The sequence below is a fragment of the Phodopus roborovskii genome, unplaced genomic scaffold (genome assembly GCF_943737965.1).
Source record: "Phodopus roborovskii unplaced genomic scaffold, PHOROB, whole genome shotgun sequence".
NCBI classification, from domain to species: Eukaryota; Metazoa; Chordata; class Mammalia; order Rodentia; family Cricetidae; genus Phodopus; species Phodopus roborovskii.
The window spans coordinates 7,339,708-7,366,583 of NW_026126639.1; the positions used below are offsets into that span (position 1 = coordinate 7,339,708).

General features: G+C 42.2%; 1 protein-coding gene across 3 annotated transcripts in view; it reads right to left on the reverse strand.

The window, feature by feature from the left end:
• Dennd5b (DENN domain containing 5B) overlaps positions 1 to 23,916 on the reverse strand; it is a 100,999-nt gene extending 77,083 nt beyond the window's left edge. The window contains exons 1-2 of one of the 3 annotated variants that reach the window (XR_007833619.1): positions 23,742 to 23,916; positions 1,558 to 1,623 (exon numbers count right to left, since the gene is read on the reverse strand). Coding sequence is in view for 2 of the 3 variants with exons in the window: in XM_051173310.1 (XP_051029267.1) it covers positions 1,558 to 1,623; positions 23,742 to 23,868 (193 nt within the window). In the remaining variant the exon portion in view is untranslated. The remainder of the gene's footprint in view (positions 1 to 1,557; positions 1,624 to 23,741) is intronic. The other 2 variants (XM_051173310.1, XM_051173312.1) reach the window with 2 other exon arrangements.
• Between the last annotated feature and the right edge of the window lie 2,960 nt (positions 23,917 to 26,876).

Consider the following 26,876-nt stretch of genomic DNA (forward strand, 5'->3'; position numbering starts at 1 on the left):
AGCAAGCTAGTGCCCACCTTTAATCCCAGCACTCGGTAGGCAGAGGCAGGTGGATCTCCATGAGCTCGAAGCCAACCTGTTCTACAGGACCAGCTCCAGGATAGCCAGGACTAAATAGAGAGACCTTGTCTCAAAAAACAAACAAGCAAAAACCCCTGTTACTGACAGCTATTGTCACAGCAAAAAGTTTACCATCAGATAATGTAAAGCTACAGAAACCCTCTCTTTTGCCCACAATCTAAGACCCTGAAATGCCCATTTTTATCCATAACTATAAATAAAATATCACAGGAACAGAAGAAACAGAATATAACCAATGATAACTACTTGTAATACTTACCTTTCAATGAATTCCTGCCTGTGCATGGTTAAAATAGTAACATCTTCATTCAGATATCAAGTTATAAATGAGACAGAAGATAAATAGAAGTCGTAACAGTCCCCCCCTCCCTCTGCCAGGGTTTCTCTGTGTAACAGCCCTCGCTCTCATAGACCAGGCTGCCAGGCTGTCCTCAAACTCTAGAGATCCACCTGCCTCTGCCTCCCAAGTGCTGGGATTAAAGGCATGCACCACCACACTCAGCCAACAGTTTTATTTTTAATATAATTATTCTGTTGCCTGTGGAACCACCAACATTCTCAAGGCACAACCAATTTACCCCCATAAATAATTTTACAAAAATGCAAAACACATAAACAGTCACGTGTATCTTCTACCACCACCACCACCACCACCACCACCACCACCACCACCACCAATACTTGACCATTATTAAGATCTCTACCACTACCTCGGTAACACCTCCACCACTCTTAACTCTATCACCACCACAGCTACTAGAACCACCAGCACCAGTTTCTCTTACACTGTAAAGAAAGAAAGAAGAGCAACAAGAAAAATCACTGCTGTATGTACAGCTGTCTTGGCAAATATTATTTTGAAAGAAATTAGGAAGAATCTGATATCACTAGTAAGGATCCAGAAACAAGTAAATGTAGTTATTCTATTCTCACTAACATCAGTGAGGGGAAAAAAGTTCACAGGAAAAATGATTGGGCTTGAGATTTTGGATTCACATGAAATAAAAATTATATACAAATGCCCTTAAATTAAAACTCACCTTTTAAATATAGTCCTGAAACAAATAAGGACTATAAATTTCTTTAACTATTTATATACTTGTAAGGGACCTATGTTAAATTTTTACTATTGCCAAAAGATAGCTACAATGTTAACTAATATGATATGTTAATAACCATATACAGGCTGATTTCAAATAATATTGCCAAGTTATCTACTAAATTTAAACTTTAATTAAGCCTTTCCTCCTAAGGAAATAGAAAATACATGCCAAGACAGCTTAGACTAATAAATATATTTTTCAAGGCTTGAAGCAAAGTGAAATCTTTATGAAAATTAAGACGCAGATGAGAGAACAAAATACAACTATCATCTATAATTTTGTCTGAGCAAATTTAAGAAACATTCACAATGGGATGTGGGGTAAATTAAAATAATGATTTCTAACACCCCATTCATTTTTAAACTATTTTTACCTGAAGTCGTATTTGCAGTATCTTGGCTCTTGCCATGACGATCTGCTTCTAGCCATTGGTACAAAACTACATAATGTAACAGAAACAAAAATCTTTATGAACAAAGCAAAAACAAATAAAAAAATGATACTGAAGAATGAAAATGAAGATTAAAAAGTTAAACAAAAGCAATAAAATTTGAGACATTCGGGTCAAGCACACAGCTTAACATCAGTGACATGTTACAAGCAAAGAACATAAGTGCTTTTAACATAATAACTACTACTTAAACATCTGCAACACTTATATGTATAGGGGGAAAGCACATACATCTTTAGACTAATTTCAAAAGAAATACTAAGACAAAGGTAACAAAGTATGATGACAAAAATAAACGACTTGTAAGAACTGTATCCTGACCATTTGGAATGAGTGTGGTCCTAAAGTTAGTATCCCCAAAAAAAGCTAAGGATGCTAAAAGTGCCAAGAACACTCAGAATTGACAGTGTGAATGACAGTTTAATAAGACCAAACAAGCTCTTGACATACAACTCCAGAACTCTAGTCTCGTGAGCAAAATATCACATTTCAAGAGGGCTCATATATCTGGTAAGCAACTCAACAAAACTATCAAAGAACCCTGAGAAACTGCCATAGCCAAGAGCTTAAGGAAAGTGACAGTTAAATGCAAAACAGAACAATGATCCTCTAAAAACAACTTCAGGCAAAAAACTAAGAGAATCCAAACAGGGTTTCCATCCCTCAACTCAGCCTTGTATGTAGGAGTTAGGAGCCTGGGTCTTCAAGTGTGGTCTGAATGAAATCTCCAGAAACCTAAAGTCAGAGTTCTACTCCATCTTACACCTTATGCCAGACCCAGAACTGAGTGAGAGGCACACACAAGAAAAGTATCTAAAATGGCATCTCAGAGTTTTGGAAGTATCATTCAAACATCACTTTTACTAGAATTACTAGCAAGCACATCATTCATATGACTTTTTATTAAGCCTTTAGGACTATATATTATCTTCCCAATGCACAGTGACTTAAAGTTTACCTGAATAAAGTATTCACTCAACCGTTCAATCCCATTAGATACTTTGTTAATAACTTCACTGCATTGTAACTGCCTGGGATGATAGCCTGGCTCCTGTCTAATTCATCCTCCCTTCTTTTCTCCTGTTCATGCTATGCTAATTTAACCTCATCTTGGTAAACAAAATATGATCTTCGTGTGTCATACTCTGGATTCAACAACTGCAGCTGGACCATGCGCAAACCAATGATTATCCTTTATCCTGGCATGGAGCCTGGATCTAGAATTGTCCCGGGAATAATCAGCATTAAACCTGTGCCAGAAAGGTTAGTAGGAGAAAATGGATACAACAAATGTATTGCACTTCTTTCCGAATACAGGGGATTGGCCAGGCTGTATTACTAACTTCAGAAGGTAGCAGCAAATGGGAAAGAAATATTAATAAATCTACATGCATAGCCACCGAGCTGTCTGAAGTTAAAAACACTGCATGGCCTTTCCTGGCCATCCTTCAGTTCAAACAGTACAGCTTTCCTACGGGATGACTCTGAAGTACCAGACACAGAAGACATACTCAATAAGATTCAAAGTAGATAAACACAAGCAACTCTGTTTACAAAGTATGTCAAAGAACCCAAGCAAGGCATTACACCCAGGAGGCTGAGGCAAAGGATCATGTGTCGAGGCCAGTCTGGGATCCATGGCAAGACCCTATCTCAAAAAACAAAAAAGACCCCAGGCCCCTTTTAACAACAAAAGTCCTCAAAATCAAATTATCAAATATTTTGTGAGGTTTTCTTCCCTTTACTCACCTGCTGAGTTCAGCCTATACCTTCCAGTATATCACAATCACTTTATGATATATTTTGAATGAGAATAAAATTCAGGCAATCTTTCAATGCTGTTACCTTAATATATGTCATTAGTAACTTCCAGGCCATTAAGATTCCATAAAAGACAATCAGATAGAACTAGTAGCTCTCTGTTGACTTTTATTTGTTTGCTCACATAATTTCCCATTACATGACCGGAAAGATAGTAACTGCAACAGACGTGAATGTACAAATTGAGATTATTTTATATAAAGAAAAAGTTTTATTGAGATATAACTCATATATCTTAATATTTACCTATTTAAAATACATAATTTAGTGATTCCTTAGTATTTTCTTTTTTCTTGAAGTTTCTTGGTTGGTGTTTTGCGTGCATGTATGTCTGCGTGAGAATGTTGGATCCCCTGGAACTTAAGTTACCCACAATCGTGAGCTGCCATGTAGGTGCTGAGAACTGAACCTGGGTCCCCTGGAAGAGCACCCAGTGCTCTTAACCACTGACCCATCTCTCCAGCCTTGGTCTTTAGTATTTTTACTGAATTACACCAACAACTTAATTTTGGAAATATTGTTATCACCCTCCCCAAAGGACACATTGCATACATACAAATATCCCTATTTGCTAAATGGTTTTCCCATCTGATTTTGGTCATTTTCATCTAGAACATGAAAAATTAGTGCTTAACTAATTCCAGGAGGGGCAGAGATGGCTCAAAGGCTCTTGCTGCCAAATCTGATGACGTGACTTCTACCCCTGATCCACACTGTGGAAGAAGAAGACAACAGACTTGTACATGCTGTCCTCTGACTTCCACTTACACACCGTGGCTTGTGACCTTGGCACACTCTTAAAAAATGTATAAAAATAAGGAAATAGCCAGTGGTGGTGGCGCACACCTTTAATCCCAGCACTCAGGAGGTAGAGGCAGGCAGATCTCCATGAGTTCGAGGCTAGCCTGGTCTACAGAGCAAGTTCCAGGACAGCCAAGGATGCACAGGGAAACTAAAACAAACAAACAAACAACAACAACAACAAAATTAACTATTTTGAATAAACTTTTTTTTCTGTCCAATCTTATTCACATACTAACTTGGGGACTTACTGTAGAAATAATTTATTTGTAAAAGAATTAGTATCCAATTTCATGCAAATATTCTGTACACTCTGTGTGTGTGTATATATATGTGTGTGTGTAAGTTGCATGCACATGTGTACATACGTGGATGTCAGATGGCAACCTCATGTTTCTTCTACTGATCTCTTATCTTTTTTTTTTTAGGTTTCGATATTTTTCCACACAAAATGGAAATCCTAAAATGTACCTACTAAACCATTATAAAATAAATCGAGTGGTGAGAATAAAACAGAAGAGCAATTTTCATCTCTAGTGTGACTACAATCACAAAAACTCTGCCCAGCTCTTACCTGGAGCTCTGGAAAGCTACTTCATACTCTGAGGCAGTGAAATAACAACAAGAGGACTTAAGTCTTGGCCTCATCACATCCATCCTCTCTGCCCCAAATGACACAGCAGACACAGCAATCACAAAAGAAGTGACCACCATAACCCACAGGCTACTTTTCGTGTAAACGGGTAAAGATGGCCAGGCCGGGAACAAGGCATGAAAAGCTATTTCTAAAGGTCCTTTTCACATGGGTCTGTCTACCTACATCATCAAGCCACAAGTTTTTAGCAGTTCGGAGATAGGAAGCCAAGACTCAATGCCCAGGAAGTCTGCTGACTCAATACAGATTTACAAAGTGCCAATCCATTACCAGTTTCCACCTGCAGCTACTCCTAGATTGAAAAAAAACAAAAACAAAAACAAAAAAACTGGCACCTACATCGGGGGCCAAGTTTCCCTCAAGTTTACAATTGAAAGGGTCTTTTTAAGAATTGAGTTCCTTCTGTTCCTCTGAAATGTTAACACCTTAAAGCTGAATCCCTTTTTAAAATGTATTGATTTTGTTTCATGTGTTTTGCCTTCACACACACATATATGTACCGCATGCATGTGCACCACATGGTGCCCACAGAAGTAAGCAAAGGGCATCTAAGCGTGCCTGAAACTAGAGATAAGACAGGAAGTCACCAGGTGGGTGCTCAGAGTTTAACTCAGGTCCTCTGCAAGAGCAACCAGTGTTCCTAACTGCTGAACTGTCCCCAGTCCCAAAGCTGGATCACCTTTTCTCTAGCTGTCTAACAGGATATCCTGAAATGTCTTTTTGCTTGTTTGCTTGATACAAGGTCTCATGTAGCACAGGAAGGCCCTGAAATTCCTATGTGGCTTAGGATGACCTTGAACTTCTGATCCTTCATCCACCACCTCCCAAATGCTGGAAGTACAGGGGTATATCACAACATCTGGTGTATTTAGCAATTCTTATATCCCAGACATGCAGTATTAAAAAAATATTAAACTCTGGAGTCTCCACTTCTGCCCTGTACTTGTGGGTCAGATATAAGCTCTCAGCTACTGCTCCACAGTAGCTGCCTATCTGATGCCACACTCCCTGCCACGATGATCATGGACTCTAACCCTATGAAACCACAAGCCCAATTTAATGTCTTCTTTTCAAAGCTTCGATGGTCATGGTGTTATATCACAGCAATAGAAAAGTAACTAAAACAAATTGCTTTATTAGGTGTTTTGTCACAACAATGAAACAAGTAACTAATAGGCCAACCTAGTCTATCAGTCAGTGAGTTTACCCCATTCTGTTTATAAGAAAAAGAGAAGGGCATCTAAGGAAATCATCAAGTCTTCATAGTAACCGGTAAGAGAAGACTTCTGAGGCTAAGCTACACTTGGGGCATTTGAGAATTGAGGAGACCTTCTCAATCTATCTTCTGAAGGTATTTTTAACTAAACCTTATTAAAGGAGGCAGAAGCAGGTTTGTCTCTGGCTACAGAGTAGGTTCAAGGCCAGCCTGTGCTACCTGGGACTCTATCTGAAAATACCAGACAGGGCCAGTGAGATGGTTCAGTGGGTTAAGACTCTTGCATTACAGGCCTGATGCCCTTGGTGGGTTCCGTCCCAAAACCTACCTAGGTAAAAGTGGACGGAGAGAACTGACTCCTGAAAGCTGTCCTCTGACCGGCACATGCGCACATGCGCACCATGGCGTATATAAATGCGCCCTCCCCCACTCGAAAGCACTTGATGGCACTGTTTCCTCTCTCCCAGGGAGATCGACCATGCCATCAACTTCTGGTTCGTCTCTGAACTTTGTCCATAAGTGTGTATTAATGTGAGGCTAGAATTTTTCTGTCTTGTGCTCTGCATCACCTGAGACTTTATACTCCTAAAACTCAAAGTTTAGCAGCCAGACAGACAGCCTTCACAGCCCAGCACCAGAGTGCCCCAGACTGAGGCTTGCTGATATCATAGTCCACACTACAACCCAAGTAGATGAACTCCCTCTTGCGCCCTGCCTTGATTTAAACATCCTTCTCCCACTATTAGGTGAGAAGAATAAATCAGGTTATCTTCAGTCCAGAGGCATACTGGTCGTCCACCATGATCTCAATGCCATACAGTGTTTTCTCTGTTCTTGGTCTCGAGACTGCTGTCCGCTTTGGTGATTGCAGTGTGGCTAAGCCTGAGCTGGCAAACCTCAATCTGAAGGGGTAGCAATGAGTTCACTAACCCAAGATAAGTGACAAATTGAGTGTTTTGCTGGGGAATAACTTACACAGATAATAATAAAGAACTACCTCGACCTTCCTGCTCCAGAGGTGAAGTCTCTGCCCTTCTGATCCAACTGGTGACCCAAGAGAGCGAGCCAGCAATAGCCTGCCCCAGGCTTCTCTACCCTCCAGTTTGTACTTACCTGAAGCCACGCCCAAAGGGGTGTGGCCACTATAACATTCACTGGCAAGGAGATGCTACATCAATCCTTTATCGGATTTTCTTTTTAAAAATTGTGTGTGTATTAATGTGCATAAGAGATGGCTCAGCAGATAAGAGCACTGGCTGCTTTTCCAGACGTTCAATCCCCAGCATCCACTTGGCAGCTCACAACCATCTGTAACCCCAGTTCCAGGGGATCTGTGCGCCCTTCAGGTCTCTGCAGGCATCAGGCACATAAATGTTGCACAGATACACACAGAACTTGCATATGGCAGAACTAGAACCTGATCTCTGGTACTGTCATCTCCAGAACCTGAATTTATAACTATCATGCTAAGCTGTTTATTTTGCATGGCTTCAGCTTTAGAAGGTAGAAAGACAGAGGGCTGAAGAGATCGCTCAGTAGTTAAGATCCTGTATTACTTTTCCAGAGGATCTGAGTTTGGCCCAGAACTATCTGTAACTTCAATTCCAGAAGATCTGACACTCACTTCTGGCCATGTACATATACCGACACAGAGGCATATAAATAAAAGTATTTAAAAAGTATTTAGAAATAAATTAATACACCTGGACAGTGTTAGTACTGGCCTGTCCCTGGGGTACTGACAGGATACACCCTCAGCTGCAGCCACTAAGAGCACCACCTGTGCACATTCACTATGTTCCCTTTTAAAAGGACCCTGCACCCATCCCCACCCTCTCCCCAGCCCTCTCCCCTCTCCTGCTGCTCCTGTCTCTGGAGGCCGATCTCCTCCCTCTCCCTTTCCCTAATAAAAAACATCTGCTTGAACCCTGTCTCATGGCATCTTCCTCTCAGCAGCTGCTTTTCTTAAATTACAACAGACAGCCCTACTTCCTTATTACCCAGAAGAAATATAAGTAGCTAATTGTCAACAGATATCAGGTATGTATATTTTAAGCCATAGATTGAGGGCCAGATTTATTATTATTTATATATTCTTTTCTTGTAGTGCTAGGGACCACCTTGTATATAGTAGGCAAAGTGAAAAGGAATGTTATTTAATGATCAAAAGAGATTCATTTAGAGATGTCAAAAGTATTACAAATACCTTAAAGCATAACAAACTATGGGGGTTTCCTTGGTCATTGTTTCCCATTCTCAAAACATATTATTTACTTAGCTCAACGGCCAAAAGGAATTAGACATCCAAACTTTTCCGTGAGTGTCTAGGAAGCAACACGGAAAAACAAGGACAACCTACTGCAAACCCACAACAGTCTCGGGAAGATGAGAGCATGTAAGAATCTAATGGAAACAAGGCAGGGACTGTGGGAGCCCATGAATATTTCAGAAGAATAATGAAAAAGTATGCCAGATGGGTTCACTTGCAGCTGACGGCAACTAAACTTCTGACCGCAGCCAAATGCTTTCCTTACATAATTTACCAAGCACTTTCCAGCCCTCCACCTACTACTATCCTATTCTTCCTCTTTCTCCTTTTTATTTTTAAACACCAATACTACCATCATGTTCAAGATCATCATAAACTATAAAAACAAACAAAAACCCTACGCCTAATTGCTTTTTAAAACATGAGAATCCAGGCCAGGTGGTGGGGGCGCTCGCCTTTAATCCCAGCACTTGGGAGGCAGAGGCAGGCGGATCTTTGTGAGTTAGTTTGAGGCCAGCCTGGGCTACAGAGTGAGTGCCAGGAAAGGCTCCAAAGCTACACAGAGAAACCCCGTCTCTAAAAACAAACAAACAAACAAAAACAAAACAACAAAAAAAAAAAAACATGGGAATCCAGATGTCTTCTACAAAAGCAAAAGTGGACAAGACAAGTGATAACCAAGCCTAATTAGGTCAAGGCGGGACACAGGGATCCCCCGGGAAGGGGAAACAGAATAGATTTTACAGGTGGGCTGGTTTGATGCTCAGGAATGAACCCCATACTTCATTCATGCTAGGCACATGTTATACTACTCAACTAACTCTATCTACAGCATATACTTGAGAGTGCTAGATTTTAGAGTAAACTAATAAAAGAAAGCAGCCCTACTGACAAGTTTGCTTAGTTTTTTTTTTTTTTTTTGCCTCCCCCCCACCAGAATGTCTTACTCTGTGACCCAGGCTGACCTTGAAATCAGAGCAATCCCTCATCCTCAGAGTACTTCAATGATAGGCACACCTCACCATACCCAGATGGCAAGTTTATTTATAATGCAGATGTCAAAAAAAAATCCTAAGATTAAAAAATAATAATAATAAAATAGCCCACTTTGAGTAACTGATTTCTCAAAATCTACATATTAACCTAACTCTAGAAGCCTTAAAAGCAGGGCTGGGGACTATAATAGCTGGTAGAGAAGCTGCCTAGCATTGCACAAAGCCTCGGGTCCACACACCAGTACTGCATAAAAGTAAGGCTCCTTGAAAACACAGAGTTCAAGTCCAGCCTGGGCTACATGAGACTCACTTTTTAAAAAAAAAAGTTTACATGGTCTGTCCAGACAGATCCCTCTCTGCCTCTGGAGGGAAGGAGGTCAGGCTATGCTGTTGATTTATGCGTTAGTCCTAACAGCTACTGGTTCTGTCCTGCCTAGGGCTCCAGTATCAAGATCTGGGACCTGGAGGACAAGATCACTCTAGATGAACAAAACGGAAGCAAGTTGTCACCAGCACCGGCAGCAAGGCAGAGCTACCCCAGTGTACCTCTCGGGCCTCGTCTGCTGATGGTCAGACCCTACTGGCTACACAGACAACCTAGAAAGAATGTGAAGGTTACTATCGTCACTCACTAAAAGTTTATGAGATTTTAGAAATAAAAACTCTTTCTGGAAAAAAAAAACCCCACAAAACTCAAAGCTAGGGAGATATGTTTAAGATTATACTATGTCACTGTATACAAAAATACCCATGGCAACATAAACAAGAATGTAGTAGCTACTTCCGAAGGAAATAAGTAAATGGCAAGAGGCAGATATGGCATTTGTTTTATTTGTTTTGCTTTGTTTTACTGAGACCGAGTCCCTGCTATGTAGCCCATGCCGGCTTTGAAGTTACTGAGTAGCCCCAGGCTAGCCTGGAACTCAAAATCCTACCACCTTAGTCTTCTGAATACTGTGATTATGGTCATATTCCATCATGCCTGGTCTGCCAAGTACAACAGCAGTTCAATCCCTCACTTATATGGTAGAAGGAAAGGACTGACTCCGGAAGGTTATCCTTTGACCTCAACACTTGAACACAGTCAAACACACACACACACACACACACACACACACACACACACACACACACACACAAGCTGTCAGTAAAGCAGTCACAACCTTACTTCTAGATGTCTACACAAGAGTTCCAAGAACACTTCAAATCCCATGAAAACATACCTGAGGTATACTTCAACTATGATAATGAAACTATAGCTTTTTATGAGCAATTATATTATACCCCACTCAACTCCATCGTAAGTAAGCACTATAACTGCATTACCGACCAACAGCAATTATTTCATCAAATTCTTCCACAGAGATAACTAGTAGACATTCTTCTAGAGTAGTTCCAGATGATTAGGTATTAGAAATGTCAGTGCGAGCATCTGGCACCATTTGAACTAGCCGTAGCTAAGCATGTTATATAAACTCACCATCAAAGATCATATGGTTCCTTGATTATGGCCACAGAACACAGATGTATTTCAAACAACAAACTATTTTAAGATCTGAGATAAAAAAACAGCTGTGCACTCTAACTGCAAACTAAAGCTTTGCAAAGTAAAACAGACAAATCATTTACTAATTAATAATAACATGCTTCCCTTTAACTTAAAAAACTAAGTCTCAGCCTGTACCAAGTTGTTTCCATAATTTTAAGTATGGTATCTTTATGCTGCATCTTCAAAGCAGACTTAAATGAGTATATATACTTAAATGAATATATTCTCTGGGTTTAACTTTAAAAATAAAATTTTCACCAGGCCTGGTGGTGCTTGCTTGTCTTTAATCTGAGCACTAGAGAGGCAGATGAAAGCAGGTCTCTGTGAGTTCAAGGCTAGACTGATCTACATCGAGTTTCAGCCCAGCCAGGGTTATACAGTAAGACTCTGTCTCAAAAAACAAACAAACAAGAAGTTTTTCATTATAAAAGCCTAGGGTCTGCAGAGGTAATTTGGTATTAAGAGCACTGAATGGACGCTCTTATGGAAAACCCATGTCCCATTCTCAGCACCCAGGTAACATCTTAACAACCATCTGTAACCCCAGATCCGGGGCCCAGTGCCCTTTCCTAGTCTCCTTGGGCACCAAACACAACTCACATGGTACATATACATATATGCAGGCAAAAGCACATATACACATAAAACAAATACATCATAAAAAATCAAATTCTAGGGCTGCAGAGATGGCTCAGAGATTGAGAGCACTGGCTGCTCTTCCAGAGGTCCTGAGTTCAATTCCCAGCAACCACAGGGTGGCTCACAGCCATCTATGAGATCTGATGCCCTCTTCTGGCCTGCAGGCAAACATGCAGACTGTATACATAATAAATAAATAAATCTTAAAAAAAAAAAAAATGAAATTCTAAATCTCCCAATAATATCAAGACAAATGTGGAGAAAGTGATTCTAATTTTCACTGTTATAAAAGAAGAAAAAATATTAAAAGAGGAAAAAAAATAAAGGGTGTCTGTCTATTATTACTATCGCCACTATCACAAAACCGAAATTGACTTCAATAAGCACCATCTGAAACTTACTTCCTTGTGTTCCTTCCTTACACAAACCACAGTGTCTATATCGGCTGAGACCCAAAACCTGTCATGTGGAGTTACTCTCCGGAAAAAAAAAATGCAAATATTATCTCTCTAAATAGAAGCTAACCACTCTGTTCATTTTCTCTTTCCCTTCCTCTCTCTCTCTCTCTCTCTCTAGTTCATTTCTTTTGAGACAGTGTCTCACATAAGCAGTCTGGCTTCAAAATCATTGTGTGGTAGAGCTGGTCTTGATCTCTTGAGCTTCCTACCTCAAACCCGATGGACATGAGACTATCCATGTCCAGCTCCCCCTCTGTTTTAATGTTCCTTTTTTTTTTTTCTAGGAGTTTTGCTTCATTTACTCAAAATAAATACGCAAACCAACAAACCCTAGTAGGCATTGCTATACTAATTCAAATCATATACAGAACCAGGTGTGATGGTGCACATACTTTAATCTTTGCACTCTGGAGGCGGAGGCAGGCAAATCTCTATGAGTTTGAGACCAGTCTGGTCTACATAATGAGTTCCAGGCTGACCAGGGCTACAAGGTGAAACCCTGCCTTCAAAAGAGACCCACAGAGCTGGAGAGATGCTGTGAGCACTAGCTGCTCTTCCAGAGGGTTCAGGCTGGAGTCTCAGCACACACATGGCAGGCCACAGTCATCTCTAATCCCAGTGCCAGGGATTAGGCATGCAGAAGACATACATGCAGGCAAAATACCCATACACACTAAACAGATAAAATAATTGTTTTAATTCCATTAATTTCCAGTAAACTGAACTGACAGGATTGCTGAAAATGATAAAATCTACCTTTGCTTAAGTTCACTATGTATGACAAATGAACCTTTTTAAACTCTCCATTAGTTTTGGGTGTCTTTAAATTACACTTCTAGGCTAGCATACAAAATTGTAGGGTTTTGGTTTTTTTCATCTGAAACTCATATTGTGTTTTAGTAGGAAAGTCATTCACAGAAGGCACCAAAAATCAGAACTTCCTTATAGCGATATGGTCTCAGAATTTTAAAAGCACCACCAGCCCAACAACAACAACAAAAAAAGGCAAAACATTGTCTCTGTTCTTATTCCTGCTTCATGTAAAGGAAACTGCAGACCTTCTCTTCATTCTAGAGAATGTTTATATAAACTATGAGAGATCTGCTGCTGTTGCTGGATGGTCCAGCTTCCATAAACATGGTCTAAAGGCAACCTGTAAGGAAGGAGACAACCAAGTATTCCTCAGAAGTTTCTTGTAAACATTTTAACACACTGTGGTTGTGCTGTGTGACAACAAATAAATCTCCACACATACTTGCTTCTTCTGCTTCAGCATGAATAATAAAAACCCAGAGACAGATATGGGGGTTCAGGCTGAAGGTCAGAGAAGCGAAGCCACTAGAGAGGTCTCACCTCTCTTACCAAGGCTCAGACAGAAAGGGCGATCCTGTCCTCAGAGTGACTACAGACTGCAATGCTCTCCGCCAAACCTCAGACTACAAGACTGCACTGAGCTCTCTCTGCCTTACATTCTTCTCCAGTGCTGGGATCAAAGGTGGGGGATCTGTTTCTCTTTTAGACTGATTCACTCTCATGTAGCTCAGGGTGGCCCTGAACTCACAGAGATCCATCTGCCTCTGTCTCCTGAGTGCTGGGATCGATTAAAGGTGTGGCCACTACTGCCTGTCCACTATGGCCAATTAGTGGTTTAGATGTGTGGCTAACTAGTGACTTAACTCTGCACTCTGATATTCAGGCAAGCTTTATTTGTTAGAGCACACACACAAAATATCACTACATTTTGCTTTTCTGCCTTTCCATTTAATTTATCATTAGTGTTTTCTTTCTCCTTTCCATTATAGATTATTTTAGTATTAAGCACTTGAGATTTAAATTTGTTCTTTCTTTTCCCACTGTATTTTAATTACTGATGGTATGGAGGAATTCTGAAAAGAAAGTGGTTCCAAGTACCAAGGTTTTGATTTCTCTCAAAGTAAACAAGAGAGCTCCATATTCTCTGAATCAACAACTGTATATTGAGATCTTTACAAATGTTACATGCCAAATTAAATAGTAGTAATGTGGACCAAATATTTTACTGATGCAACTAGAAAATATTATAATTAAATGAACTATGCCAATTTCAAAAAGACAAAAATCATGTTTTCTTTCACTTGTCATTCCTATATAGATACATGAAACATGCCATTCTAATATAGACACATGAAACAACATATTCATCTCACGTGAAAACAGAAGTCAGGGCCAGGTGTGATGTTACATGCCTTTAACTCTCACACTCGAGAGAACAGCAGGTGGATCTCTGTGAGTCCCAGGCTTGCCTGGTCTATATAGCAAGTTCCAAAACAGCCAGGGCTTCAGAGAGAGACCATATCTCAAAAATCAAAACCAAAACAACATACCCTCTGCCAAAAAAAAATAAAATAAAATAAAGAAAGAAAAAAATGAAAATAGAAGTAAACCATCTAAGGGATAGAGGAACACGAGCAGGACTATGCTTAACATATAATATGTACAGGTATAAAATCTTTTAAAATAATTTTAAAAATATTACTAAGTTTTCCTGGTTAATGCTCAGCTTACTTAACAACAATAAAGTGGTCACTGGCTTCTAGTTAAAAACCGGAAATGAGAAGTTCTATTTTTATTTTACATTCTGTCTCTGTGGAATAACAGGTGGTAGTTATTTTCCTTAAGGCATTCTTGTACACACTCCAGTTTTAAACTTGAGTGTGTTATTATTACTGTTACTGGTGAAAATCCACAATTCTTTAAAAATTAAAAAAAAAAAAAAAGCACTTACTGCCCTTTGTTATCTCAAACCAATCATTTTATTTATCTTTAATCTCGAGAACCAAAGCCTAACAGCTAGCTTCATTTTGTAAGTCTGTCAGATGGTATTTAAAACAGACATTCTCAGAAAGTCCTATCAAAATTACTGAAATATACTGAACATGGAGGCACACTCTTGTAATCCCAGCACTTGAGAGAGGTGAGACGCCAGGACTTCAGTCATCTCCTTAGCTATTAATGAGTTTTGAGGCCAGCATGGGCTACACACAAGAGACCTTCTCTAACAACAACAACAAGCAAAAAAAAAAAAAAAAAAAAAAAAAAAAAAAAAATCTAAGCAAATAACTGAAACAAATAAGTGTTCCGTTTCCTAAATATATCCAAGATAAGATGCAACAAAACAAAACATAGATAATCCCCACACTCTTAATGGGTTTTTAATTTTCTATTTATTACATTTATTTATTGACTTGGGGAAGGGACATCAATGCCAATAAGGCATTTGTGGAGGTCAGGGGACAAGTTTCAGGACTTGGTTCAGCTCTTTGTTTCTACCATGCAGGTCTTGGGACTGAACCCAGGTCATTAGGCCTGGAAGCAAGGGCTTCACCTGCTGAGTTGAAACTCTTTATTACTATTATTGTTGTTGTTAGGCGCTCACAGGACAACTTTGAGGAATTGGTTCCCACCCTTCATCTTTTTGTGGGTCCAGGGGTTGGAACTCAGGTCATTCATTAGGCATCAGCCCCAAACTTTTAACGACTGTCACTAATTTTACTACCCTTTCCCCAAAAAGCAACTTATTAATAACAAGTAACAACTGACACTCTAGTACTAAAAAAATTCATCTCTTTTCTTCTTCCTTTATTTTCAACAACTGATAAAGTACAACTTGCTTATTACAGAAAGATTAAAGCAGTGATTTTTCTTTGACCATAAGCAATTGCTAGTCATGCGTGATCCCTTTCAATCCATGCTAACAGGGGTAACTCCTGGAATAAGCTGTGCAGGGTTTCTTCTGAACTCCATGTCCCAGAAAGCTCAACTTTTAGCTGTTATATGAAACTTTCCAAGAACATTTTATTAAATAAAGGCAGAGGGCATATTAAGTCATACACAAAACAAACTGAAGTCACTATCAGAAATATGATACTTTGCACACTGAGGAAGAAAATTTTCAAAGGAAAATTGCTTATAAAAAGTCATAAGCACACTTAAATCTAAGTTGTTTCTTCAATTCTAAAAACAGCTTTTTAAGGAAGCCTAAAGCTTTATGTCATGCGAGGAAACCTGGCCAGACTGGAGACAACCTCAAAGGCCCATAATCTCATTACAAAGCAGGAGGGTTAAAAGACAGAGGTCAGGGGACAGGGGAGCGGGGTGCAGAGTAGTTTCCACACTCTAGAGTGGACCATCTCATTATTTTACAGGCGTTAAAGGCTATTCAGTTGGATTTACAAGAGCAACACAATCATTTGTACTTTAAGTCTCAAGGCAGCTTTAATATTAAGGCTTCATTATTAAGAGCCAGGAAATTAAAATTACTTTTCACCTATACTTGAACAATCTGTCAAGCTTCAGTTGCTCCTCAAAGACTTTCAGGAAAAAAGCTGTCATCTCTTCTAAAGAGTTCCAGAGGGCACAAAAATAAATACTTAATATGCACATACATGTCAACAGACATGTCATTTCAAGACCTCCATCCCTTAATGATTCAACAAGGCATGCCTATTTAATGGCCATGTCCACATTCAGGAAATGCCAAAATTTTACTCCTGCTGTAATGAGATTTAATTTCAAGAGAAAACATAATTTTGTTAAACTTTCAGTAAACAAGCTGAGCTATTGTACAAGAGACTGTGCAGTCTCCTGACTCAGACTGTACAACAGACTCCGCCCCCCCCCCTCTAGCAAGCAATTACATCTTTTGCTACTCTAGGCTCTGCTACTTAAATTTTAAGTCATAACACTATCAGAAGTCACTTAACAGAATGTGGGGACGATCACAAAACAAAACAAACCAGGTAAATTCTAAAAGGATTTTGAACAGGCAACAACTAAAAACTAATTAAAAGTCAAATGCATAAGGAATCCAAGTGTTATTGGCTCTATTGTACAATTTCATTGTAGCCTTCATTCTGAACACAAGTACATTTTTGCAATACACAAGATGTGTTGCCACCAGACATTAATGAACATTATCTCAAACAACTTCATTCATAGCCAAGACTACTATACATATGAATTATGATGGCTTTTAGTGTGCATATGAAGTTTTTTGATTTTTTTAAAGATTTATTTATTATGTATACAGTATTCTAACTGCAAGGCCAGAAGAGGACACCAGATCTCATTACAGATGGTTGTGAGCCACAATGTGGTTGCTAGGAACTGAACCCAGGACCTCTAGGAGAGCAGTTAGGTGCTCTTAACCTGTGAGCCATCTCTCCATCCCCAGTTTTCTGCTCTTATAGAAACACAATGGATCTGAGCCTGGTTGTACAACCCTGTAATTCAGGTACTTAGGAGGCTGGGGCAGGAGGATCACAAATTCAAGGCCTAGCTGGGTTACCAAGTGAGTTCCAGCTCAGTATGGTCAACTTGTGAGACCCTGTCTCAAAACTGAACATTTAAAAAGGGGAGCTGAAGCCAGGCACGGTGGTGAACACCTCTGATCCCAGCAGAGACAGAACTCTCTGAGTTCAAGCCCAGCCTGAGCTACACAGTGAGTTCCAGGACAGCCAGGCTAATGTAGAAGGACCCTACTTCACAAAGAGGGTGGAGTGGGGCTGGAGAGATGACTCCACAGTTAACAGACACTGACTGTTCTTCCCGAGGACCCAGGCAGCTCCAGTTTCAGGGGATCCAACAACATCTTCTGACCTCCTTGGGCACCAGGGTCACATGTGGTGCACAGACATGCATGCAGGCAAAACACTCAGCTACTTAACATAAAGTAAAATTTAAAACATCTTAAAGTAAAAAGGGGCTGGAGATGAGGCTTAGTGCCCAGTTTGCAGGAGACTGTGGGTTCAATTCCCAGGACCAAAAGGAGAAAGAGAGAGAGGACTAAGATCTGTTTGGTGATACTGACCTACAACCTTAATACCTGGGGTGTAGAGGCAGGAGAGAGAACCCGAAGCTCAAGGTCCTACACAAAGCAAGTTCAAGGCCACCCTGAGCTACAAGACCCTGTGTCCAAAAATAAGAAAACAAGTAACAGGCATCAGTCATGCATGCAGTACACATTCATACATGCAGGAAAACATTCTTACACATAAAATACGTCTTTTTTTTTTTTTTTTTTTTTAAGTTGATGCTTGAGTTGCTGGTTTAAATTCCATTTTAGGAAATCATGACATGGACAGGGTAGCCCGAGTCCCTGAGTCCCCCACCCCACTCCCCCCTTTTTTTCTTTTAATTTTCTGAGACAGGGTCTCACTACATAGTTATAGTTGGCTTAGAACTCAGAGACACCTCCTGAGAGATGATATTAAAAGCATAAACCAGCATGCCCAACATGGCCAAAAACTTTAATCCCAGCACTCAGAAAGCAGAGGTAGGCTGATCTCTGTGAGTTTGAGGCCAGCCTGGTCCACAGAGCAAGTTCCAGGACAGGCTCTGAAGCCGCAGAGAAACCCTGTCTTGAAAAACCAAAGAAAAGCCAGGCAGTGGTGGTACACGCTGTTAGTCCCAGCATTTGGGAAGCAGAAACAGGTGAATCTCTGTGAATTTGAAACAAGCCTGATCTACAAGAGCTAGTTCCAGGACAGCCTCCAAAGCCACAGAGAAACCCTGTCTCAAGGAAAAAAAAAAAAAAAAAAGCATGAAATTAGTTTTTTTATTAAAATTAAGGCAAAATTTACAGTTTATGAAATGACTCTTAACATTCTTTTGTCATACAGTGCTGGCAATTATAAATCAAAGTAGTAATCAACTCAGAAAAACACTGATGATTCTCTCTTGCAGTAGCTAATATTCTGCCAAAGTTTAATTCTTTACAAAAATATAAAGTATACACAAATGTATTTCCATTCTTGATAGATGGTAAAATTGTACATATAACAAAGAATTAATTTTAAAATAAAATTCTTTATGATTTATCAATAAATGTTTGACTTATATACCTGTATTCCCCGAGTTGTGTAAAACTTTATTTGGTAGTCATGAGGGTTGGAGAGACAGCTTAGCAGGTAGAAGCACCCACGTTTAGTTCCCAGCACTCACACTGGGCATCCCACAACTGCCTGTAATTCCACCCAGTTCCAGAGGATCCGATGCGTACTTGGGCTTCCTTGGGTACCAGGCACACATGGTATGCCAATATAGATGCAGACGAAACAGTGATACATAATAATAATAATAATTTTATTTAAAATAATTTTAATTCTATTACATTTGTGTGTGTGTGTGTGTGTGTGTGTGTGTGTGTGTGTGTGTGTGATGCGTGTGCTCTTGGGCAGGCATGCACCTGTGGAAATCAGAGGACACCTTGTGGGAGTCTGTTCTCTCCTACTATGTTGAGTCTCAGGGACAGAACTCATATTGTCAGCTTTGCATCAAGTACCATTTCTACACGAGCTGTCTCACTGGCTACAGTGATCCTTTTAGATGACACAACTATTCCATTAAAAAAATCAGCATCTTCCCAACTCACGGTAAAAAGCAATGTCTTTGAGGACCTGTAACATTTCTCTTAATCATCTCTATGATCTTGCCCATTCCATTCACATTGGCCTCCTAGCTATTACCTGTTGTGAGCATTACTTTAACTGTGTAAAGACATGTTACATTTGTTTATGCTGTGGAATATTACTTTAACTGTGTAAAGACGTGTTACATTTGTTTCTGCTGCATTTGTTTAACTATTTAAGGATGTGTTGCATTTGTTCATCCGATATTTGTTTAATTCTGTCTCACCTTGTCTGCCTAATGCACTCGATTGGTCTAATTAAAAAAAAAAGAAAGCTGAATGGGCAATAGCTAGGCAAGAGAGGGATAGGCAGGGCTGGCAGACAGAGAGAATAAGAGGAGAAATCTAGAACACAGAGGGCAGAGTAGGAGGAAGAAACAGAGAGAGATACCCAGGGACCAGAAACCGGGCAGCCACCAGTCAGACACTGGAGAAAAATAAGACATACAGAAAGAAAGGTAAAATGCTTGAGGCAAAAGGTAGATCAAATGAAACCGGTTAATTTAAGTTAAAAGATCTAGCCAGAAACAAGCCTAAGCAGCCTGGCTGTTGGTGGTGCATGCCTTTGACCCCAGCATTCTGGAGGCAGAGGCAGCTCTGTGAGTTGGAGGCCAGCCTGGTCTACAGAGTGAGTTCCAGGACATCCTCCAAAGCCACAAAGAAACCTTGGCTCAAAAAGACAAAAAGTAAATAAATAAGTAAAAATAAAGAAGAAACAAGCCTAAGCTGGGTCGAGCATTCATAACTAATAAGGAGTCTCCAGTGCTCAGGAGGCCAGCCTGGTCTGTAAGAGCTAGTTCCTTGCTGTTTGTTCTTCCTCTAGAACAGTCATTCTCAACCCTCCTAACGCTATGACCCCCCCCCAATACAGTTCCTCTCGTGCTATCCCCCAACCATAACATTATTTTCATTGCTACTTCATAATTAATTTTGCTACTGTTATGAGTCATAGCGTAAATATCTGACACACAGCTGGTCTTTGGGTGACCCCTGTTATAGGGACCTTTGACACCCGGAGGGTCATGAATCACATGCTGAGAACCACTGCCCTAGACAGTTCATACTGCCTGCTTTTCCTCCTTCTTCGGGCTGTGCTCAAATATCACTTTCTCCATGAGGCCTTCCCCTCACTTAAAATCAAAGGCTGAGGTAGCCCAATGATCAGAGTCACATGCCTATGCATTTCCAGGGTGCAACCCCCACCAATAACATAACAGCAATCTCGATGTTATCTTCCTGATCCTTTTTTTTTTTTTTTTTTCCTCTTATATCTCTTTACTAATTTGGACATAGAGGCTGGACCTGTTGTGGAAAGACTATAATCTCAGCTACTAGGGGAGGCTGAGGCAAGAGGATCCCAAGTTCAAGGCCTTTCTGGGATACAACGAAGGTTCCAGGTCAACATGGGTAACTCAACGAAGCCCTAACTAAAAAACAAAACATTTTAAAGAGATGGGGATGTAGTTCACTGCCTAGAATATATGAGGCTCTATTTTCCATCTCCAGTACTGAAGGGGGGAGTAAAAAAAAAAAAAAAAGGAGGGAATCTGTCTTCACTATTTTTTTTTTACACTAGAATGTAAGCTCCGATATGGAAGGAATTTTATTTTCTTTACAGATGGTCCCCTGTGCTCCTTGACAAATTACACCAAGCTTTTAAAATTCCATTTGTTGAACGACCGAATAATCAAAATCAGGCAAAAACACATTATTATTTGAGCACTCCAAATACGGTGAGCAGAAAGGTCAATTACATGTTTACTGCAAAAAAAAAAAAAAAAAAAAAAAAGCACACCTTGTGTCCCAAAGAATTTATAATTGAGGCCAATGAGAAGGCTCAACAGGCAAATGCACCTGCCGCCAAATTTGATGACCTGAGTTCAATTCCTGGGCCCTACGTAGTGGAAGGAGAGAAATGACTCTCAAAGGTGTTTCGTCTCCATCATCTCCATACTCATGCCACAGAAAACAAGCATGCACCCATACACACCTAAACATACATTTTAAAAATGCACACCAAAGGGGGCTGGAGAAATGGCTCAGAGGTTACGAGCACTTGCTGCCCTTCCAGAGGACTTGAGTTCAGTTCCCAGAACTAACACCAGTTCCTCGAAAGCCCCTGTAACTATAGCTCCAGGCGATCTAATATGTAAGTATGTCCATACACATACGTGCATCCATCCATCTTTTTAAAAAAAACAAAACGCATTAAAGGGTTTGCAAGATGGCTGAGTGTGTAAGAGCACTTGCGCGAGTCTAGAGCCCTGAGTTCAACTGCTGGAACCCACACAAAGGTGGGGTGAGAGACTTGACTCCACAAAGCTGTCCTCTGTCCTCCACATGCACGTTGTGGTACATACACCCCGCACACACAAAACACAGGGGCATACACACAAAGTAATAAATAAAAATGCACAAAATCTTGGGTGGGGGGTGTCTGTGTCTGTGTGTGTATGTGCCTCCAATTTTGCCATTTCTAGAAAGTTTATCGACATTTCTTCCTCTGGTATTCGTATTTCCCCAGTCATTATTCCTCTGACCTCTCCTGCCCTTGTTAGTTTTTGAAACGGGGTCTCTCACTCTGTAGTCCCAGCTGGCCTCAAACTCACACCACTCCCCTTGCCTTAGCCTGGTAAGTACTCAGACGATAAGCTACCACATCCAGCTGTTACAAAAAGGGAAAGGAAGAGAGAAAATGCTAAATACATTAAAATAAAACGTTTTGTGCTATTTGCATTACACTTGGAGAGTCCCAGAACACACTTTTTGAGAGGCGTTTTTTCTCGGTGTTAGTAGACAAAGAAAAAAGGACAAATACAGGCGCTTTTTTTTTTTTTTTTTTTTTTTTTTTTTTTCTTTATCAATCACCTAGTACAGAATGCCTCCAAGAAATCCTGGTTGTTTAGAGAAGGGATCTTAGAAAAGGAATTCTTTTTACCAACCCAGGAGAAATGTTTCTCTAAAATCACTCTGCTGGCCATTCCCCAAAACTTCATATCCCTTAACAATGCCATTCTTAACATGTACATGAAATCTTAGCTGAAGAGATAGTATATTACATAATTACACATACAGGGGGAAACCTGGGACTCTATCATTCCCGTTTTCGATAAATAAATAAAACCATACATAGTTTCTGTTGAAAGCATCTTGCTGTGAGGCTGACCTAATAAAAAGATGCTCAGCTAAAACGTGGGGTTGTATTTTTAACGGCTGAGCAGTTTTGTTTACTATCATCTATTATTTAATACAGTCTTCCCAATCCTCTCCTCAATGGAAGAGAGAAAAATCTATACTGGTGCAATCAATGAGGGACGATGCTATGTTGCAAAGAAGCTGCTCTGAAAGGCTGTGACCTAAGTGTTGAGCACTGACACAGATAAAGTTCAGGTGGTGGGTGTCACGTGTCTCATCCTTTAAAAAAAAAAAATAAAAATAAAAATCACGACTCAGATCCCACGGAGGAAAGGAGAGTGAAAAATGCAATCTGTTATTTCTCCAGGCCTGCTCTCCACACTGCGCACCCCCCCCCACCCCCGCCTCCATCATCATTCAACTGCCCGGGTTCCCGGTGTAGGTTCCCCAGCTCAGTCCCGCACTGCGTCACCAATCCAGGCAATACGGGGGCCATGCTCCTCGAGTGACACCTCGGAGATGACTCACGGTGCGCCCCTCTTGGGGAGGAGGAGGATCGCCCAACTGCGTCAACTCAGGAACGGGGCAGGGGGAATCAACAAAGCATCGGGCCGCATCCCAAGCGTCCAAAGGTCCTCGCCAGCTCGCACTGGCACCGGCAAATCCACAGGATTCCAAAGGGTGACTCGGCCGTCATCGCAGAACCAGGGGGGAGGGGTGGGCGGCGCCGACCGAGAGCTGTCGGGGCCGTTCCCGCCGGGCCTCTCGCCCGAGCGGACCTCGCCGTGGCCCCGCGGTGCCCACACCTCCTCGGATCTGCCTAACGCCGCCCGCGCCGCGCCGCGCGGGGCCAAACTTCGCGAACCACTGCACGGCCGGGTCGCGCGCGCCATGAGCCGCTCGCGAGCAGCGGAGGGGTCCGGCCCTCTGGCGGCCCGCGCCGGTTACGCGGACCCGGCGCCCGCTGGCTCAGCCGGAGCGCGGAATGAACAACAATGTCATTACATCGCCCACGAGCGCCCGTCTAGCCCGAGTGCGGCTGCAGCAGCCGACTTTTTTGTCTAGAGCCCGCACCTCGCCTCCCTCGCGTCTCCGCAGCCAGCCCGCCAGCCCGGCCTTACCCGCCAGCTCGTCGGGCTCCAGTCCGCTGTCCGCATCGATCCCGCACAGCACGAAGTAGTGCGCGAAGCGACAGGCGGCCGGGGAGGACCCCGAGCCCGGGCCCGGCGCCGCGCCGCTGCCGCTCATGCCGCCGCGCTGCCTGGGCGGCCGTGGCCGGGGCTCGCGGAGGAGGCTCTCGGCTGCGAATCGACGAGAAGCCGGGCTGAGGAGCGTCGCAGGCTTCGCTCGCGGAGGAGGCCACCGCGCCGCGCCGACCGCGGTCTCCGCTCCGACCCTAAGGCGACCCCGGCGCGCCCGGGGCCGCGCAGTCGCCGCAGCCGGACTCCCAGACGCTGGGACCGGGGAAGCGGCCTCGGACTCGCGCGCGCGAGCGCGGGCGCAGGCGGGCGGGCGGGCGGGATTTCGCCGCCGCGGCGGGGGAGGGGCGCGCAGGGGGAGTGTCAGCCAGGGAGGCCCGCGCCGCCGCGGCTGCGCCCGCTGGAGCACGGCGTCTGGAGCCCGCGGGTCCACCGAGCGGAGCCGCGCCAGGGGCGCGCGCGTGCAGAGCTCGGAGGCGCGCGGCCCCCGGGGCGCGCACCTGTGAGTTCGCAGGGTTCGCGTGCGCGTCGCGGTGCGTGCCCGCCCGCCGCGGTGCAGCCCCCCCCCCCATCAGCCGGCCAGAGCAGGAGCGGGAGCGGCGGAGCGGAATCCTGTCTTCCCGAGGGGATGTAGCCCAACCCAACCTAAACAATAACGTAGCTCTGGAGAAGGCAGACAGCACGCTGAGGTCATTTCCCACAACGTCTGAACCATCTTCTTAAACGGGCATGCAGATGCCTAAAACGTTTTAAGATCCTAGTCCCGGGCGGGGCGGGGTGACTCACGTCTATAATCCCAGCACACTTGAGGCTGAGGCAGGAGGATCCAGACTAAGAGACCGGACAGACTCACAGACCCACAAATAGAGGGAGAGGGGTGGAGGGGGGAGAGAGAGACGCAGAGGCTCTCAGGACATATTAACAACCTGGGTAATTGACCCTTAGCTTCTATCCTATCCTTCAGTAATCCTCTGGAACCCTTGTAAAGACTTCTCTTACCTTCTTAGCTGGGTTGTACTTGGGGTGGGGGGTTGTATGTGTCTTGGCTTATTACCATGCCAGTATCTACAGATCGATGGTCTCACTTTGTGGATGAAAGAATGATGTTAATCTAAGTATTAGCAGGTTGGTGTTACTGGGAAAATAACAAACTTCGATATCTGTAATGCTTACGAACGTTTTCTATTACACAATTATTGCTTCTGTTATAACAGGGTACACACAAAAAATATTTTACTGAGTGTGTGCTCCTATTTTTATTGGTGGCTTCTTGTAGAATGTTAGATTCTAAACCAGCCAAACGAATAATAGCAGAAAGTTAATTTGTTTGTGCTAGCCAAGAAGCAAACCCCTTTTTGTTCATTTTAGCAGTAACTGGTTATAAGATTGTAAGCATTAGTGACTTGGAGTTTTTGTTTTTATTAGCATATATTATATATAATACCGAATATATGACATTTCTTTACACATACTTTTTTGTTTTGTTTTTCGAGTCAGGGTTTCTCTGTTTAACAGCCCTGGCTGTCCTGCAACTCACTTTGTAGACCAGGCAGGTCTCACAGAGATCTGTCTGCCTTTGCCTCCCGAGAGTGCTGGGCTAAGAGGTGTGCACCACCTGGGCCAGATTCGTGTACGTACTGAGGTCATACCCTTCTGTTACCCTCTCTCTTCCCCCTCTCATTCCCTCTGGTCCCCTTCCTTCTGCTTTCATGCCTTTAACTTTTCTGTTGAGCCAATTAGTTCCTTTTTGTTTAATTTAAAAGATTTGTAAAATGACATTGAGTGTGTGTGTGTGTGTGTGTGTGTGTGTGTGTGTGTGTGTGTAGAGGTCAGAGGATGAGGTTTCAGGAGTTGGTTCTCTTCTTCCATGATGTGGGTCCTAGGGATCAAACTCAGGTAGTCGGCCTTGGTGGCAACTGTCTCTTTATCTGCTGATCCCACTTTTCTGATCTGTGAGTTTCATTAGGGCTGCTTAAGGACAGTGGGTGAGTGGTTATCTACAGAAGCATGAGCACTTTGTCAGCGACTCAGCCACCACTAAAGAAAAGTTCTCTCAAAGGCCAGGTGTGGTTGGTCACACCTCTAATCCCAGCGTTCAGGAGGCAGAGGCAAGTGGATCTCCCCGAGTATGGTGCCAGCCTGGTCCACATAGCAGGTTCCAGGACAGCCAGGGCCATGTTAGAATACTGCCTTCCTTTCTGTTGGGGCCCCTTGCGCAATGGCTGCCAGAATAGAAAACCTGCTGGGGAGTCAGAATCTCAGTTTTAACCTCTAATTGTCATAAAAACATGGCAAGCTGTCACACTTCCAATTTCCACAAGGAAATCTGGAGTGACATTTTCCTATGCCAAGATTTTGGCTTTTAGGAAAAGCTTATCATAACAAAGGCTATTTGGAAAACCAGTACCTATAACCCTCATTATTTCAGTTTTTTACATTTTTATTTGTTTTGTGAGGTAGGTGATATCAAAACAAAGCATTGCTACACTGGAGATGGAAACTGAGCACAGGGTCCTTGGGTGCTAAACACAGGTGTGTGTGAAGACACTGGACAATTATCAAGAGTCAGTGCTCCCCTACTATGTGGGTTCTGGGGATCTAACCTGGGCTTGACAACAAGTGCTTCACTGAGTTTTTTTTTTTCCTGCTAATTAATACAATTAAAATCATGTTTTTAATTATCGTGTGTATGTATGTATCCCTGCTTGTGTAACACACACAAAAATAAATAAATAAATAAATAAATAAATGGCCCAGAGACAGATACTGAGGTTCAAACTTGAAGCTGAGTATCAGAAAAGCAAAGCAGCCGGCCACTAGCTCTCACCTCTATCCAGGCTGAAAGGGCTGATCCATGTACCAGCTCTTCAACAAGTTTCAAACTGCTGCCTGTCCTCAGTGTGGCTGGAGAATGAATGCCCCTCTGAGACCTTGCTTCTGTCTTATATGCAGGCATGTGATCTGTTACTCTTTGTAGACTGATTCAATCTCATGTATATCTGGGTGGCCTTGAACTCAGAGAGATCCGTCTACCTGAGTCCTAGGTTAAAGGTGTAT